General features: G+C 40.0%; 1 protein-coding gene across 1 annotated transcript; it reads left to right on the top strand.

Moving 5' to 3' along the window:
• The first annotated feature begins 1,752 nt into the window (after nucleotides 1-1,752).
• On the top strand, nucleotides 1,753-16,680 carry LOC131249141 (uncharacterized protein At2g39795, mitochondrial). Its single transcript, XM_058249718.1, has 2 exons — nucleotides 1,753-2,348; nucleotides 16,152-16,680. The coding sequence occupies exons 1-2, from the start codon at nucleotides 1,837-1,839 to the stop codon at nucleotides 16,321-16,323; spliced, it is 684 nt and encodes a 227-aa protein (XP_058105701.1). The 5' UTR covers nucleotides 1,753-1,836; the 3' UTR covers nucleotides 16,324-16,680.
• The last annotated feature ends 1,904 nt before the right edge of the window (nucleotides 16,681-18,584 follow it).

The following is an 18,584-nucleotide window of genomic DNA, read 5'->3' as shown; positions in this document are numbered from 1 at the left end:
TTCAATGATTAATGACTATCATTGAAGTTAGGTAGTCTCTCTTAATCTATCTCAAGTGAAATAGGTCAAAAAGCCACTATCTACACCTCTAATAAGGGCCGATGAAGATGCACGCCGTCAACACAAGTGCACCCTACATGATTATCCAGGAGTGATGGTTGAGATAAAAATGGGAGAAAACGCCCCAAAGCGCACACACTCTCTTGCAATGACCCCTAAGGGGTGAGCTACCAGGACATGTGGGGCCACTTGAAGATGAGCTGTGGCACATACAAGAACTTGGAAGTGGATGATGATACTTTATAAAGGGAGGGGTCATCTCCTCTCGTCCTCGCCATGCAAATGAAGTTTTTCAACAATAAGGAGAGAAAAATTGATATATATATATATATATATATATATATATATATATATATATATATATATTCAAGAAATCACAGGAAAGTGAAATAGCATTTTCAAGGATATTATAAAAAATAAACAACCAAAATACCACGTTCATGGAAAATGGCATTTCCTTGATTTATGTTTCAGTGAATCCAAACAGGCCCTCGTATGAATTGATAGTAGCCTTCTTTTGGTTGATTGGCACGTGCGCGTCTCTGATCTACTGATCCAAATTCACGGTGATGATCAGAGTTTAGAACTGACGATGCAACACATGACACGTATACATAAAGTTAACTAAGGCACGTTTGGACGGAAACGGATTGGCTACTCCCCCTGCCACCAGGTAATGGCTGATGGTCGGTGCTCTGTGGGCCCCACCATGATGTGTGTGTTTTATCCATGCTGTACATCTATTTTTCATAGATCATTGTAGAGTATGAGACCAAAAATGAGGTATATATCAATCTCGAGTGGGCCACATTATAGGAAACATTGTTAAATGAACATAGACCATTAAGAACATTTTGGAGGCCATAAAAGTTTTGGATAAAGCACATATTTGTTTTTTCCCTTCATCTGTGCTGTATGGCCTAATCAACAGGTTGGATAAATAATACAGTGGGCCTTAGGAGTATTTTAATGGTGGATATTCAATTACTATTGTTTTCCCATGGTGTAGTCTACCTGAGTTTTATATCCCTCTCATTTTGGTCTCATCTGGCATGGATGAAACACACACATCATGGTGAGACCCACGGAGCACTGACCACCAGCCATGGGATGGTGTTAGGGGGAGTAGCCAATTTGTTCCCGCCGTTAGCAACTCCCCCTGGCATCAGCCAATGGCCAGTGGTTGGTGATATGTGGGCCCATCATGATGTGTGTATTTCATTAATGCCTTTAATCTATTTTTACATATCAATTTCCGGAATCAGTCCAAAAATTTGGTATATCCAAATCTCAAGTGGACCCAAAACAATGTTGAATGAGTGTCAACCATTAAAAACATTCCAGGCCATAAAAGTTTTGGATCAATCTGATATATTCTTTTTCTCTTCATCTAGGCCTGTATGACCTAATAAACAGGTTGGATGTCAAATAAACAATATAGTGGGCCTTGGGAGGATTTTAATGGTGGATATCCAATTGCTATTGTTTTCATGTGGTGTGGTCCACCTGAGATTTATATCCCTCTAATTTTTAGGATTACGACATAAAATGATATGTAAAAATGGATGAACAGAATGGATGAAACACATACATCATGTTGGGGCCCACAGAGCACCGACCACCAGCCACGGAGTTGGTGGCACGCGAGTAGCCAATCCGTTTCCTTTAAACCCTGCGCACTGCTTCACCTCTACACGTGTGCCGTACGCAGCTGGCCGGGCAACAATACCAGCACCCCCTTCTCCCACACCGAAGCAGAGAGAGAGAGAGAGAGAGATGTGGAAGCGGGCCTTGTCGGCAGGGTGCCTGTGCGCCCTACGCCCCCAGCTCACGTTAGCGAGGAGGCACGCATCCAGCACAAGTAGCGTCTCCTCCGCTGTGGACTCCATCCTCCTCCGTTCCCTCAAAGAGCATTACCTTGAAGTCTCCAAAATGTCGCCGCCTCCAAAGGTAAACCCTCCGTCTCCTTTCTCTGTCGTGAAAGGCGCGCTCGACAACGACGGTCCGGTCCTCCGTCGATCCTATGGCGACGAGGAGATCACCATCTCTGTCATGAGACTGGCCAGCATCATCCCCGGTGGCGGTGATGACGAAGACGATGACGGCATTAATCAGCTTTTCCTTCATGTCGACATCTCGAAGCCTGGGCGGAAGGAAAGGCTCCACTTCTTGTGTGGTCTCTATCCCGACGCAATGGGAATTCACTCCATTTCCATGCGCCCAACACTCAAGAATTCCTCCTCACAATTCGTCCGCGTTCCGTCCACGTATCAAGGCCCTGCTTTTCAGTGCGTCTCTCTCTCTTTCTCTTTGTTCATTGCTTTTCTTGTTGTGTATGATTTTGGGGTTTTGTCTAATATGCACTGCAAGGTTCGTATTTTGGCTTTCGTGCATTTTCTTAGAAGAAACTAGTAGTAAGAGGCATTTGGGGTTTGTGAGGGAAGGATGAAAGTGAATTGAGTTGTACAAAATCGTCAAGCGCTAAAGATAGTTCACTTGATAGCAATTACACATAACTAGTTATTGAATAATTCTACTGAGGAAGCGTAAGGAAAGGGTATGAACTAAAGTGAACATGAACGTATATGTATTGATTTTAGGGCCGCAATCTTCATATTCAATGAATTGCAAATGGGGATAGGTTTTGCAGCAATGACAATAGTGAGGAAGAGGGGATTAGGTTTGTTGGGTCTCACTACAAGATTTGAACTCACTACTTTTAAAAAAAATGTTTAAGATTACCTCATCTCAGGAAACGAAAGAAACAAATACCATTCAATCGAATAGTGTAAATCATTTGTGTATTCTATTCTGTATGTGAGGCTGTATAAAAACAGAGAGTTACAAGGAATAGTACAATTACTTATTGTACATCCTCTACCTATGAAATAAACTATACAAGGTATATTAGTTATACAAGGTATGTGGCCCGTCTAACATCCCCCTCAAACTAACTTGAGTCATTGACAAGTATAGTTTGCTGACTAGAACAAGATGACGTGTAAAGTGAGGGACTTGGTGGAATGATCGGCAATCGACCATGGGATGCAACATGTGAATGAGAATGAGCCCACTGCAAATTTGCTTGCGGATAAATGAACCTTCATCATTTCAATTATCTTCGTTCTGATTACTATGTAATAATATCCGGGTTGAGATAATCGAATGGAAATTGAATTAGTCGACATTTGGAGTAGGAGTAGAATTATGTAGAGGAATGCCCAAGTCTGAAGAAGTCACAGTAACTTAGGTGGATTCTAGGCTTACTAACGCTGTGAATTCCCATTGGACTTTTGGTGCTTAATTTGGAAATGCATTGATTGCTATTTCTTTCATGACATGTGAGAAAGTCCGAGAAAGACATAATAGTCAAGGTGGTAGATCTTCGTGTGAACGCCCAGCCCTGATCGCAGTCTCACGAATAAGTATGAAGGTCCAGAAAGTCACCGTGGAGGAGAAGAACATGGATCGATCTAGAGTTCCACGAAGTGCGAAGGATCGCGCAACACGCGATCATACGAAGAGTCCGAGAGCGACAAGCAGATTGACGACTTGGGCCGGCGTAAGCGATATCAAGGCGAGTCATAGTTAAGTAAACCAGACTCCCGACAAACGGCGGTATAAGTTAGGCTGCAAGTAGATCACCATCGTCACGGCCATAGTGAGCGTTAAGTTCTAAGAGTCTGAACGTCTTGATCCGTCAGATGATCGATGCGAGAAGATCCTTGGTATATTTACTCTGGCTGACCAGGATCCCACGGTTGGAATGTGAAAATTCAAGTCCAAGAAAGTATGTTAGATGGCGAGGTATTTCATCTTGAAGGATGATTGCGGAACTTTCTTTAAAGCGAAATGCCGTAGCATCACTACCGGTCGGAGGAGGTCGTCAACATGCCGAACAATGACAATTAAGTGAGCGTGGTGCGTAAAAATAAGGATGATCATGACCACTTTGAGTAAAGCCAACACCCGTAACAATATCGTGAAAGCGTTGAAACCATGCCCGAGGTGCTGTTTGAGGCCGTACAGGACTTTCTTTAGGCGACATATCTTATTGTTAGGGATTAAAGAGCCGGGAGGAGGTTTCAAATATACGGTTTTTAGAGGTCTCCATGAAGAAAGGCATTTTCATATCCATTTGAGTGAGTGGTCATGAGCGAACAAAAGATATAGCTAGAAGAGTACAAACAGTTTTTATCTTGGCCACAGGAGCGAAATTCTCATCATAATCAATTCCGTATTCTTGTTTGTATCACTGAGCGACAAGTCGAGCCTTGTATTGATCAATGATCCATCGGACTTGAGCTTGACAGAATAAATCCATTTGTTACTAATTAGCTGTTGTTAGCGGGTAGAGTGACAATGTCCCACGTATGATTATCATCCAATGCCGCAAGTTCTTACGCCATAGCCTTCTTCCAACAATCATGAATGACTCCGAGAGTATGAAGTAGGAATAAAGACAGTATCCAGAGTAGCATTCATGACAGACATAGAGCATATCAAGCGATCGGGCGCTCGATGTTCACAAGCGGAAACGATGTATCGAGGTAGGTTCGGGATCTGCAATACAGGAGGTTCGGGTTGAGTAATAGGTGGTGGATTTGTACATGGTCGACGTGAGTAAACCTGCAACGGACGAGGGAGAATAGTTGAGGCAAACGGAATTTCTAGAAAGGCAGTTAGACCAGGAGAGTTTGGAGTGTGCAGAGGGGGAAGAGATGAATGAAAGACAATGTGTTCAAGAAAAACAACATGTTGTGAAACCCGAACACGACGAGAAACTGGATCATAACATCAAAAACCCTTCTAAGTTTCTCCAAATCCCAAGTACACACATTTCACTGATTTTGGAGATAGTTTGTTACGTTCACGTGAAGCCATGTGAACATAACAGATACAACCAAAAATATGAAATGTGGAATATGCAGGAGGTAAGTTGGTGAGAACAAAGTAAGGAGATTTACTGTTTAGAACTTTGGTTGGCATCCGGTTAATCAAGTAGACGTAACATTGCTTCCGCCTAGAAAGAACGAGGAACACTCATAGCCGTCATCAGGGTGTTGGTAGTTTCAACAATATGACGATTTTTTCGTTCAGCCACCCTGTTCTGTTGTGAGTATCAGAACAGGTGGTCTGATGAATAATCCCATGCCCTTGAAGAAATGTACGAAAATCGGTTAAGAGATATCCCCTGAGTCAGAGCGGAGAGTTTGAACTGGAACCCAAAATTGAGTCTCCACCATAGAGTGAAATAACTTGAATTTTTCAAAAACCTGTGACTTCGATTGCAGAAAGTAAATCCAAGTGTAACATGTGAAATCATCAATGAATATAACATAGTATCGTAACTCAGAGAGAGACATAATTAGTGAAGGACCCTAGACATCCGTATGCACAAGTTTAAACGTAGAAGATGATTTTGTAGTACTTAGAGAAAAGTGAATACACTTACTTTTTGAAAGACAACAGGAAGAACAAGAATAATCCAAATCATTTTTATTAAGAGAAATATTCCTTAACATGCCAGACGAAATTAACTGAAGTAACCGATCGGAATGTGGATGACCCAGGCGAAAGTGTCACAGTTTCCAAAATTTATTTGCCGAACAAATATCTGATGAAGATGGAGAAAACAACGAGCCGAAGTGACAGATGAATCAAAATCCAGCACGTACAGACGACCATGCCGTCTACCCCTCCCAAGTACCTTCCGTTGCGGATTCTCGCACAAAACAACGGTTGGGGAGAAATATGACTAAGCAATTATTGGATGTGAGTTGACCAACGAAATTAAATTGGAGGAGAGGTTAGGGACATGAAACACATCATGAAGGGTGAACTGGCGATGAGGAGAAGGAGAGAAAGTCAATGATCCAACGAAATTGAATAGGTAGTCTAGTGCCATTCGCAGAAGAAATAGCTTATTTCTGGTGTGGGGACGAATGTCACGAAGATGGGATACAAAGTTATATGATTGGAAGTACCCGAATTGAAGAACCATGTAGAAAATGGGGATATATCGACATACCAGCAGAAAGGGCACGAAAAACCTTCAACGAAGCATAAAAGTAGAATCACTAACGACGGCTCGGAAGAAATAGTGGCGGCAGTGGCAGAAAGAGCATGACCACGGCCACGACTATGGCCGAAAGAAGATGCATAGGCACGTGTCCGGCGTCTCGAATACCATGACCAATCCGTCGACAATAAGCACACCATTCTTTGCATTGAGCGACAACATGACCCACCTTATTACACGCGATAAGTCAAAGGAGTGGAACCACGTGTTGGTGTAGTGGTGGACACAGCAAGCACCATATCAGATAATCCCGGAGTTGAGGAAGGAAGAGAGAGAACTTATAGTCGTTGTTCCTCAACCAATAAATCATTAATAACCGAATTTAATGAAATAAGGCTACGGTTCAAGAGAGCAGCCCGACAATGCTCAAATTCCAGACGCAGCTTCATAAGAAATTATCGAACTTATGCACTCACGTGCATAGTTTGGAATATCTTAAAGTCATGAGGAAATGTTGGATCCATCATAGTCATCTCTGTCCAAATTGTGACAATTTTGGAGTAAAATGATTGAATATTGTCGTCGCCCTGAGTAAGGTTAACGAGATCCTGTTCCAGGTGGTATAACCGGACCGCATTACTTTGTTGATAAATTGTCTGGAGATGCTCCTACATTGCCTTAGAAGTGCGATGAGGTTTGAGGCCAACAACAATGGACCGATTGACCGAATCAAGAATCCAGGTGATAATCCGTCCATTGTTCATTTCCCAATCAGCTAATTTGTCGGCATCTGTGGAAGTGGGGATAGTAACAGATCCATCAATTAGTCCCCACAAACCATGACCTTTGAGGAAGTCAGGAAAATCGAGCAGGGGTGTTGGATCTAGATCTGGAGTAGGAAAATTGAGCAGGAGCGCTGGATCTGGATCTGAAATATTGGAAAATCGAGCAGGGGGTGGCCGGACGACGCAGAATCGAGCAGGGGGTGACCAGATGCAGCAGGGATGAGGCCGGACGCAGCAGGGATATTGGAAAATCAAGCAGGAGCGCTGGATCTATATCTGGAATATTGAAAAATTGAGCAGGGGGTAGTCGGACGCAGCAGAGGTGATGACCGGACGCAGGGATGGTCGGATCTGACAGGTGGTGGTGCTGGTAACGATGGGGTGGGCGAATTTGGATCAGTAGGGCTCTGATACCATGTAAACTGTGAAGCCAAAAGGTTTTCCGTATTTGAGACAACCCAATGGGGTTGAATATATAGAGATTATAACCATCTATACAAGAAAAACAATAAACTTTGAATCCTCTACGTATGGAAATAAACTATACAAGGTATACTAGTTAAAAAAAATGTTTAAGATAACCTCATCTCAGGAAACGAAAGAAACAAATACCATTCAATTGAATAGTGTAAATCATTGTGTATTCTATTCTGTATGTAAGGCTTTATATAGCCTCATGTGCACGTGAACTTTTAGTTAAAGAAGTTTTGTTTTGTTTTGTTTTTGGTTGGTACAACTCTCTTTCCCTTAATTGTCTCATACTACTCATATGCACTTGTAATCAAAGATGGAAAGCTATCAAGTAAGAAACTAAACCCCCCCCCCCCCAAGACGGTGCTCGACCTCACGTCCTCCCCTGCGTCAGTATGGAGGTGTAGGAATGTACGGAACCTCATTTTACACTCAAGGGTTTATATATGAGGCCTTGAAAGCTACGGGGTTGGACTTGTGGCTCCCACAGTCTAAATGGTTGATAATATGAGCCATTTGACTGGATCCATGTGCTCCCAGACCAATTGGATTTTTGTATCTAGTTGCTGCTTTCTTGATGTGTTCTTGGATTTGTAGTGATGTCTGGTAAGCCTCACCTGAGCCATGATGTCTAAACTATTGTTATCTCCCTTTGAATATCTCTTGAAGACATTGCCATAGTGGCCCACATTTTGTTGCTCATTTTCTGCCACTTCACATCAAACTGTTAGATTGTTATACTTTCCTATGCATCATTGATGGTTAGACTTCCTTGACTTTGTGAGATAAGGTCTTTGATCATGATCTCTTCATCAAAGGGCCAGGAATTGCTCTTTCATTTTACTTTTCATCTCCTTCCAAGTACTCGTAGGAGGGTGTCCACCACGACGTGCCTGCATACGGTGCCCCCAATTTCATGCTAATCCCTTTAGTTTGATCGTGGCAAATCTTTTTTTCAACTTGCAACTCATGGCACGTGATCTAAATATTCTTCCAACTATTGTAGCCAATTTTGAGTTGCGTTATGAATTATGGATTTACAGATAGAGCTGCGAAGTGCGTCCATGCAAAGTCCTTTAGTTGAAGTTTGCCGAGAAGCGCTAACTATGCAACATGTGAGTGCTAAGGGATAGCACCTCTATACCAGGTGAGATCTACCCAAAGCACTAGGGTGAGTTAGAGGATAATAACGTCAGTAGTAGATGAAATGGAGAAGTTTCCATGAGGATTAGGAGTCCACACAATTTCATCAACCATGCTGCCGAACAACTCCAATTGACTTATTTCATCGAAGATGTCCATTAGTGCTGTCAGAAGATGGGGGAGGCAGAGGCCACGTGTTGTTTGAGATAAACACATTGATTTATTTTTATTTTATTTTATTTATTTATTATTATATTTTTTTGAGAGATAAACACATTGATTTTGATGTTGAGGCTAACCAAATATCATAATGGCTTCAAAACGGTCAATGAGTCTACCCTAAGGTCACCTACAAGCTTGTCTAGAAGTGAGTAGAATTCCATTTTCAATGATTTGCCTGATGTGACAAATGGCCAGATGCCCAAAGCCCAAAATGCTCCGCTAAGCCCATGAAAAATCCAACACCACCTTGATCTCCCAAATTGATTTGTTACTAATGTATTTCATTTTGGACTTTTTGCCCATCAACTCCACAAGCTGTTGTCCCCTTAGACCATCTTCAACAATTGCTTGATTAGGTAGGCTTTGTTTGTCGCGACAATAGGAGTGATGCTTCGTCTGCCTTGAGATTTAGCTCTTCAAATTTGGCTCCAACTAATTGCATGAAATTTGAATAGAGGTGTAGCCATAAATTTTGATATAAGAGGGAGAGACCTTTTCTTTGTTTTTGAAAGATGATGCAATTTATTATGGCTAGAGGTTGAAAAGGAGAATAAAGGCACGCAGGAAACAAAAGAAAAAAGAAAAGAAAACCAAAAGCAGAAAAAAGACTACAACTTAGAAAAACTAGATACCTAGGAAAACGCCCTTAAGGAGCTCACTCTGTTATATACTTTGCACCCTAGTAAAAGTCCCTGACACTAAACCACTCAAGTTTTGGAAACAACGGTTATTTCTTTCCGTCTAGATAAACCAAAGAATAGCAAGCAATGCAATCCTCCATTTGGAACTACCTAAGAGACCCCCTCCTCCATAATGCCAGGACCAGAACAAACTGTCAATCTAACCAGGCATGACCCAACACACATTTGTAGATATGAGAATATTAGACCAAACCACTCTCAAGTAGTAGTGGATGAACATGTGGTTGATAAACTCCTCGGCTTTCAAACAGAGAGGGCAGGCATTTGGCAAAACAAGAGATCTCTTGCGCAGGTTATCGATGGTCAGGATACTATTTTAATCAGCGAGCCATGAGAAGGCCGCAATCTTAAACCTTCCTTCTTGGAATGAATTTGTTTTAGCCTTGGAGATGGGAATAAAATCTGGTTTTGGTCATATCGGTGGATTTTAACTAGGCCTCTAGCTTCTACTTTCCCCGGTTTGGCCATAATCATTTCTAACTTATCTTCAACTGTTGCTAATTATTTTTTGGATTTTGGTTCGGGATCTTGGTGCCTGCCTTGTAGGAGATCCTTATCGGAGGCTGAAATCTGAGAGTTGTTGGAGCTCCTGAAGCTTCTTCAAGGAATTCAACCCTCCCGGGGTGGATGATTCTGTCTCTTGGGCGTTGTCCCCCTCTGGCAGTTTCTCTTGCAAGTTCTTTCTTCATCTCATCCCTAGCAAGCCTCTAGCTCAAGATTTGATTCCCTCCTTCGTCTGGTCTTACGGAGGCCCCCCCAAAGGTCACAACCTTTATCTGGCTCCTTGCTAGGGGAAGAGTGCTCACTGTGGACAACCTATAGCGCAGGGGAATGATTCTTCCCAATGTTTGCATTCTTTGCCTTGGCAATGAGGAGTTTATCAACCATCTGCATTCTTTGCCTTGGAAATGAGGAGTTTAACAACCATCTGTTTCTTCATTGCCCTTTCGCTTGCATAAGTCTGGTTGTCAATCCTTATCAAATTCCACTCCTTGGGTAGTGCCTAGCTCGGTTTCCGGTATGTTTTTTTTTTCCTTGGCATGGAGGTTTTGGTACTTGGTAGTGACTAAAAGATGATTAAGCACTTGGCTGTGATGGTGACCCTTTGGAAGTTATGGGGAGAAAGGAATAGCCAAAGTTTTCAAGATCTCTCCTCCCCTTCCTCTAGAGTTTATGGTTTGATCTTCCAGGATATTAAGGACTAGTCCATTGCTCTCAACCTCACAAACAACTTTTTGATCTCTCATCTGTTGGAATAGTGTTGTTGCTTTCTCTTTTTGCTCTCTTTAGGAGTCTTTGGTTTGAGTTGTATAGTTGGTTTTTCTCTGTCTTCATTGTTTTTGTTTATTTTTGTGTTCTATAGTTGGTTTTGGTTTCTTTTTGTTTTGTTTGTGTTGTTGTGTTGTTTTGTTGCTTTTAGGTTGCCCTTGGCTCCCTTTAATAAAATTTCTATCTTGAAAAAAAAATGTCGCAATTTTTAACGGAGCACCATAGGACCACAGGAAAGCCATATGACTTAGGCCACCTTCGGGCTCTGATTGAGACAACACTGCACAGAATGACCTCACCTAGGAGACTCCAGATTTGTTGAAGTGCCGAACTAACGAATCTTGCATCCCCGTCGCAGGCATGATATCCAACAAGAGAGACAACAAACCCACCAGATCACCGGATCCAAATTATTCAAATCTCGACGCAATAGAGGAAGCCACACTTAACATCTTTGCAACCAGGAGAAAAGAAAAAAAAAATCACAACTCTTAGAGAAGTTGATAGCTAAACTAGAGAAATGACCGAAATGCATTAAAAGATTACAGATGGTCAACGATGAAGGAGTTTGCATGTGAAAACAAGAGGAGATCATCGACTCATCAATGAATGATTGATGACTAATGAAAGATCACCTCTAGAAAATAGTGTTTTTATCAAACCATTGTAGTAGCATTTATTTATGAGGCTAGAAAACATTTCCATGACTATCGCAAGGAGAAAAGGAGAAAGGGGATCTCCTCGTGTGATGCCTCTCGTACTTCTAAAAATCCCACAAGCTTGCCCATTAACAAGGATCGAGAAAGTTGGTTCAAATATACAAACTTCAATCCATTGAATCTAAGTGTCTAGGAAGTTGAGCCTTTAAGGGTGGCAAAGAGAAAGTCCCAATCAAACATCGTCGAAAGCATTGCGAAGTTCCACTTTGATGCATATTGGAGGCTTTGGGTTCCTTTGAATGCCTCTAATTAGATTGAGACCTAACAAGACGTTGTTGGAGGTTCTTTGCCGGTAATAAAAGTAGATTGATTAGGACCGATGATCTCCAGCATGATAACCTTTATATGAACTAAGGTATATAAAAACGGTTACCTAATGACCATAATGGCCATTATGTAATTTTAATGGCATGGGCAGTTACGCAATATGGGGTCATAAGGGCCCATGTCGAAGTTTTCAGACCATAATGGGGCCGTAACGGTCCGTTTATGACTATGTTTAACGGCCTAGGGTTGCTAGCCTGTTACACGTTTACAAGTCCCCTTTTGTGGGCTGATTTTTATTTCCCCCATTTTCGTTCATCTTTTTGATATGTTTGCTTCTTGAGAATGTTTTTCACCCATTTTTAACTAGATTTGTGCAATTTTTGAAGATTAAATAAAACACAAGATTTAAGCCATTTTTTAAATAATTGAAGAGTAGGGCCAAATCTAGGTAAAATAAAAAATGTAAAAATTTATATTTTTTATTTGTTTTTTCTTATTGCCAATGTATTAGCCAACATTATTTTCCCAAATCAACCAAAAATTTCTAGATTTGTGATTAATATGGCCATGCTTTTTTTTAAAGCTGTTTTATATAATTTTTACTAATTTTCATTTAAAATTTTTTTTTTTTTTGTAAATATTTGGAGTATAGATTATTCAAATACATGTATGGAGTTTAGATCTGCACATGCTTGCATGAAATTAGTGCTTTTCATCTATTTTTCTATTTTTGTTTTGGAACTTTCACGTCATTTTGGGATGAATAGTGACATTAAAGTTTTTTTTTTTTTTTCCAAATTTCTTGAGGGGAATAGTGTCAAATGCTTAGGGATATGCATTAGTCGGATGAATCCTATGGATTGCATGAATTTCAGGCTATTTTAAAATCAGCCCGACACTATTCATTCAAATTTTATTTTATTTTATTTTCCTCAAATTTCTTGAAGGAAATGGTGTCAAATAGTCAGGGGTAAATGCATTAGTGGCATGAGTTCCACAAATTGCATCAATTTCGAGCTATTTTGGGGGTCGTTCGAGTGTATCTAAATTGGCCGGACACTATTCATCCCAATTTAATTTAATTTTTTTCCTTTAAATTTCTTGAGGAAAATGGTGTCAAATGGTTAGGGATATGCATTAGTGGCATGAATCTCACAAATTGCATAAGCCGTTTTGGGGCCATTCAAGTGTACCCAAATTGATCAGACACTATTCATTCAAATTTGATTTTTTAATTTTTTTACCTTAAGAATTTGAGGAAATGGTGTCGAGTGGTTAGGGATATGCATTAATGGGATGAATTCCACGGGTTGTTTGAATTCCACGTCTTAGGGGCATTCAAGTGGTCTCAAATCAGCCCGACACGGGGTATGAGTGCTAGGAGGGAAGGGTGGGAGTGAGAGTCATGGAATGTTTGGTGGTTTAGGGCGTGCCATTGGCGGATGATACCCTTCATATGCTCCTTCAGTTGCTGAAGGAGGTAGATCTTGTGCTGGTGACTTAGATGAGTGGTTGTGGAGCAAGGTGTTCCGTATCTGTTACGATACAATCGTAAATGCCGATATGTATAGGTAACGATTGTGACCGTTATGCAAAGGAGGGGGTGTAGTAGGGTGGTTGGTTTTTTAAGACCGTATCGTTATGGTGCAGTCAAAAAATGACCACACACACACACATATGTTTTTCTATTCATTTTCCCACTTTTCTTATTCCAAAAACTCTCTTAATCATTCTATAGCAGATTTTGACCATTCTTACTATAGTTTTTAGGATTAAAACCGTAGATTGAAGCGATTTGAGCAAATAGAAGCTCCGAGAACCATTTTAAAAAAAGAAAAAAAAAAGAACAAGAAAAAAAAGAAGTACTTATGCCTCTTTTTTTTTTTTTTCTTTTCTTTTTCTTTTTCTTTCTTTCTTCTGATTTCTAGTTCTAATGCTTGATTGTGATGTGTAAACATTAGAAACATGTAACTACATTCATAAATTCACCAGATAATCCGATACAACATTCTCACCAAAGAGTGGACCGTTATGCTACCAAAAACATGTTCAAAATAAAAAATGAATACATATTTGGAATATTTACATTATTATGTATTTTCTAAATATGTTTTCGGATTTTTTTGGCTAAAAAAAATTCCAACCATTATGGGGGTTGTAACGATCATTATGCCTCCGTATTGACCATTACAGACGATACCCGTATCAGTAATGGTGGTGACTGCTATGGCCACCGTTACTGATATGGAATACCTTGGACAATTCCCAAATATCTGAATGGTTGACACAGACAAGGAAGAGTGTCCTTCCAAATAGACCCCCCAAAAAACACTTTCTTAATTCAATAGTGAGAATTTTGGGGAAGGTACCAACTACCAAGGAGTGCCACAACAACTTTCTAGTGACCTGGTGGAATCAGAGAGGACATCTCCATGGAGAAAACAGTAATGGGATCTGGCAGAAAAAAAGAGCCAGAAGAGGTTAGCTTACAGGAGGACAAGCCAAAGCATAAAACTCCTACGTATCTCTTCTTCACTTAAATCCCCATGAAGTGAGGAGACCAAACCAGCCAACAGCCGTTATGTTAAAGCATTCCAAACAAGTAGGTGAATTTCCAACATTACTTGAACCAAATCGTCATGCACAAACTGTTCAGTGTGACAATGGCTTATAAGATGTGGGTTTTATAATTTCAAATGCTACAACAAGTAGTTAGAAGAGACAAAACTATATAGAAGTAGGGAAAAAAATAGACTGCAGATGCAGATGGGAACCCCGATGAGCAGATTGAGATGACATTTTGCTCTATGGCCTGATGATGTTAGTATAGACCATAGACAATGTTTTTACTGAATCTGTATTGTAGAAGACGGGCAAGATTATCGAGAGCACGTGGAAATTCTAAGTATGCCATGTTAGAATAGATGGGATGGGAGAGAGCTTGGGAGAATTCACCCTATTCTGATGAAGGCATTTTTGTGGACTTTCTTGTTAAGTCTTATGATCAGTACAAAGAAATTGCTATTACAAGGAACTTAACAAAAGACCAAAATATCCTTCAACAGTGTAACAGAAAATGTAGCATAAATGGTGCAACCTGGTTATTGACTCAATGAGATCTCAACATTCAAATTGCAGAGAAAGAGTACACCCACAAGAATATTAGATAGAGAGGGAGACTCACACTTACCCCAAATAGAATTGGGAACGGTGTTTCGAACTAACCCTTTTTATAGATTCTAAGTGAATATCTAATGAGAATTCCCCAAATGAGAATTTGATTTCAAATAAATCATAGTTGACTTCAAATCAATCTAATCTACCTAAGATTGTAAAAGCCTAATAATAATAAAAGCAACTACAGAAAATAATCCTAATTACATCTCTAAATCAGCCCTATATCTTCAATCATATCCCCCCTCATGTCTCCAATCACATCTTTAAATCAGTATCCATATTTTCCTAAAACAGTAAATTGCAATTCTTGATTTAGGCTCTCAAATCTATAAATAAACAGTAAAAAAATCAGCATGTCTTGGGCCATACAGTGTGCCGTGGGCCTATGTTATTGGTGGGCCCTACAGTGGGCCTAGGTGGGCCATGGGCCAACATAAATAAACATTGATGATACAAATGAAAGATCACAAGGAAGATCACTCTTAAGTCTAAACAGTAAGATGGAAAATGAATATATTGGTTCTCCACGAAGAACACCCTAATTACTTTATAAGTTCTACAATTTCATAGCACATGGCTGAAACATATCAATCAGCTTCCCTGTATTATTAAAGACCTAAACTAACCTAAGATTGCATGTTTTCAAAATTATACATCTCAGAAACCAACAATTGCCATTTTACCCATATAAAGAGCCTCTTGGTAAATTTTTTTTTTTTTTTGAAAGATAACCAAATATCATTAAAAGAAGATGGGAAAACAAAGATAAAGGAACAGAAAAACAAAAGCAAAGCACAAAAGAAAGAAAAGACTGAACAGCGGCGGTCCGCTGAGAAAGCGGACCACACTAGGCTTTGAAACAAAACAGATCGGACTCCTTAATCTTCGAATCGACTGCAGCCCACTCAATCAGCAGCCGCCTCTTGGTAAATTATTCTTAAGTGATTTCTTGCAAGGTGATCTTAACAACCACTCTGTATGTATACCATGCAATAATTTCCTTTGTTAAGTAATCCAACCCAACAGACTAACTGTAACTGCTACATTTTTACTGAAATCAGAGAACCGGACCAATGTCTATAATACAGTGTACCCGCCTGATGATTGGGTATCCTGATTTCTGCATGAAGTTATCTTCATAGAGTGTGCCACCTTACTATGTCTCAGATATCTGACACACTTGTGACTTGACATGTGAGCTATGTGGCACGTGACATTCACATATAACTGATTGTGGGTGTGGACACATGCATGTGTATGCATGTTTCTGGATGGATTAGGTTTCTAATTAGATAATTTTGGGATGAATTTGCAGAGATCTTGAAGAGAAGATGAGGGATGCCCTTCATGGATTCATGGAGGAGCGTGGTCTGAACGAAAGCCTCTTTCTATTTCTTCAAGCATGGCTTTATGTGAAGGATCACCGGAATCTGATGCGGTGGTTCAAAACTGTGGGAACCTTCATCAATGAGCACAAGGCAGTTTGAACTGGCGCATGTTTTCCTTTAACTCCAATCCTCAATACAAATGATCATTGCTCTCCTCAGTGAGTGTTCTACTTCTTCAGAAAAAAATGCTCTTCAATTTTGGTAAGTGTAGCTTGGGTTTTAGATCTTGAAATCAAATTGTTAAGATGAAGCACATGTTTTTACTAGTCTATGAGGCACGGCTTCTTATGCAAATGGTCTTTCTTATGCATTGCCAGAAATATCTATTTCACTGTTTCATTACATTTGTGTGGATGGCAAGAGAAGTTTTGCTCCAATTTGCAGTAGTTGAAATACATGTCTCAGAGGTGTTTCTATATGAGATAGAATATTTAAATGAAACTGACAGCTTGATCATCTGCTTGGGCTTTACATATCTATTAAGAAATGTTGTTGATTATCAATGAATTGAATTGAGCTAGTTTCCTGCAATCCATGTTGTATCTTTGCGAATGCTTTTGCCATACATATCTATTGAGTTATTCTGTAACTGCCCTTTTTGAGTGCCATCTCTGTCAATCTTAAACTGCCCAAATCATGGCTACCGCTATAGATGGAGTGTATCGTTGAAATCAGATCAATTGGACAACCCTAACCACTTATTGATTTTTTCTTGTTTTGAATTCATGTGGACTAATTTTCATTTAATCATCAATAGGACCAGTAGGATCATTTTCCGTGCAGTTTATGTTTTAGACCCCCTTTACAATGGTGCCCTGATTTGGACAATATGCATTAAGCAACATGCTTGCCACTTGTACAGTGGACACATGCATGTGCATAAATCCTCGTACTCGTTAATATATCCTCATACTCAAATAGCATCTATTTTGGTTGTTGTTTCTCAAAATCTGTTTGGAACTATATATAGCACGATCAGCTTTTTGACCTTCTGCCCTCCTGATAGTTTCCCAGTTGCGAATTACTTTGAATATTTTAAGAACTTAAGATGATATTTAGAAAAGAAGAAGCTAGGGGCTCTGACCCACGGTTCAGATTTTACCTTAAAAAGCCTTTTAGATTATACCAAGCAAAAAAAGCAAGGAGGAAGGACAATTTTACCCTCACCATTAGTTTTAGGAGAAGTTAAAACCCCATGATATAGTAAGGGTTTTTATATAAAAAAGAAAGGGTATATAAATGTAATATCCCTCTTTTTGAGTAGTCCACACCTCTCCTCCTCCTCCTTTCGTGTAGCCTGTCCTGAAAGCGTTCATTAGGAGCGCAGGTGACCAAACCTTATGTTGGGCCCACCATGGTGCATGTGTGTCATCCAGTCCATACATCAATTGCGCTAGATCATGCTAGAACACCATACCAAAAATGATGGAGATTCGAGTCCATAGCCATGAAATTGAAAAAAGTTGGGATGGGTCATCCAGCATTGAACCCTTCTTACGCTGTATATACAACACATCTGTGTAGCGTCATCCTTTCCCTCCATTTCTCTTCTTCTCTCCCATAACCAACTCTGCCCTTTCCTCTCTACACATGCATTGGACTTGCCACACCCCCTTGTTTTAGTTAACGGTAATTATGCCTTGGAGATCTTGTTCTCTAATACATACTTTTGCTAAATACAGTAATTATCTCTACTAATTATGCATTAGAAATCTAGATCTCTAGTACATTGTTACTGCAACTAAAACGAGAGCAACTCATTCTTATGTGTCTACCAAACAGGGCCTTAACCTTTCTTAGCATATCCTATTTTCAGGATAGTTGTTGGAGAGATGCTGTTTATGGCTATTCATGGCTGCCATGGCCTTTGTTTGGCTCTTTTTTATTCATCATGTAGTTCAAAACGAAAGTTAGAAATAAAAGGAAAGTGGTGCAGTTCCTCTTCCTTGGTCTGAGTGGAATGACATGTTATTTTTGTAGAAATATGCTAAATTGGATGTATTTGCCTGGATTTTGTCCCTCGATCTATTTGCTGGTGAATGTTTGCTGTAATTACAATTTCCTTTGGCTTTATTTGCTGTTATAAAACTTGTGTTGCCTATTATATAGAGTTGGAAACTCCCATGATAGCAGTACAATTACATGCATGAATACTGTCATGATGAATTTATTAGTAAAAATTTCTATTATTTAGAGTTTTCTTGGTAGAAGGATGGATGTATGTTGATGGATTGTGAGAATTGATGTGACGCTGATGTTGGTAGTTACGGGCATTTGTAGGCTCTCTCTCTCTCTCTCACACACACACACACACACACATAGAGGGGTTGAATATAAGTAACTGTCCAACCAGGGGGTAA

Source organism: Magnolia sinica, chromosome 6, assembly GCF_029962835.1.
Source record: "Magnolia sinica isolate HGM2019 chromosome 6, MsV1, whole genome shotgun sequence".
NCBI classification, from domain to species: Eukaryota; Viridiplantae; Streptophyta; class Magnoliopsida; order Magnoliales; family Magnoliaceae; genus Magnolia; species Magnolia sinica.
This window is presented reverse-complemented; position numbering and strand designations above follow the sequence as displayed.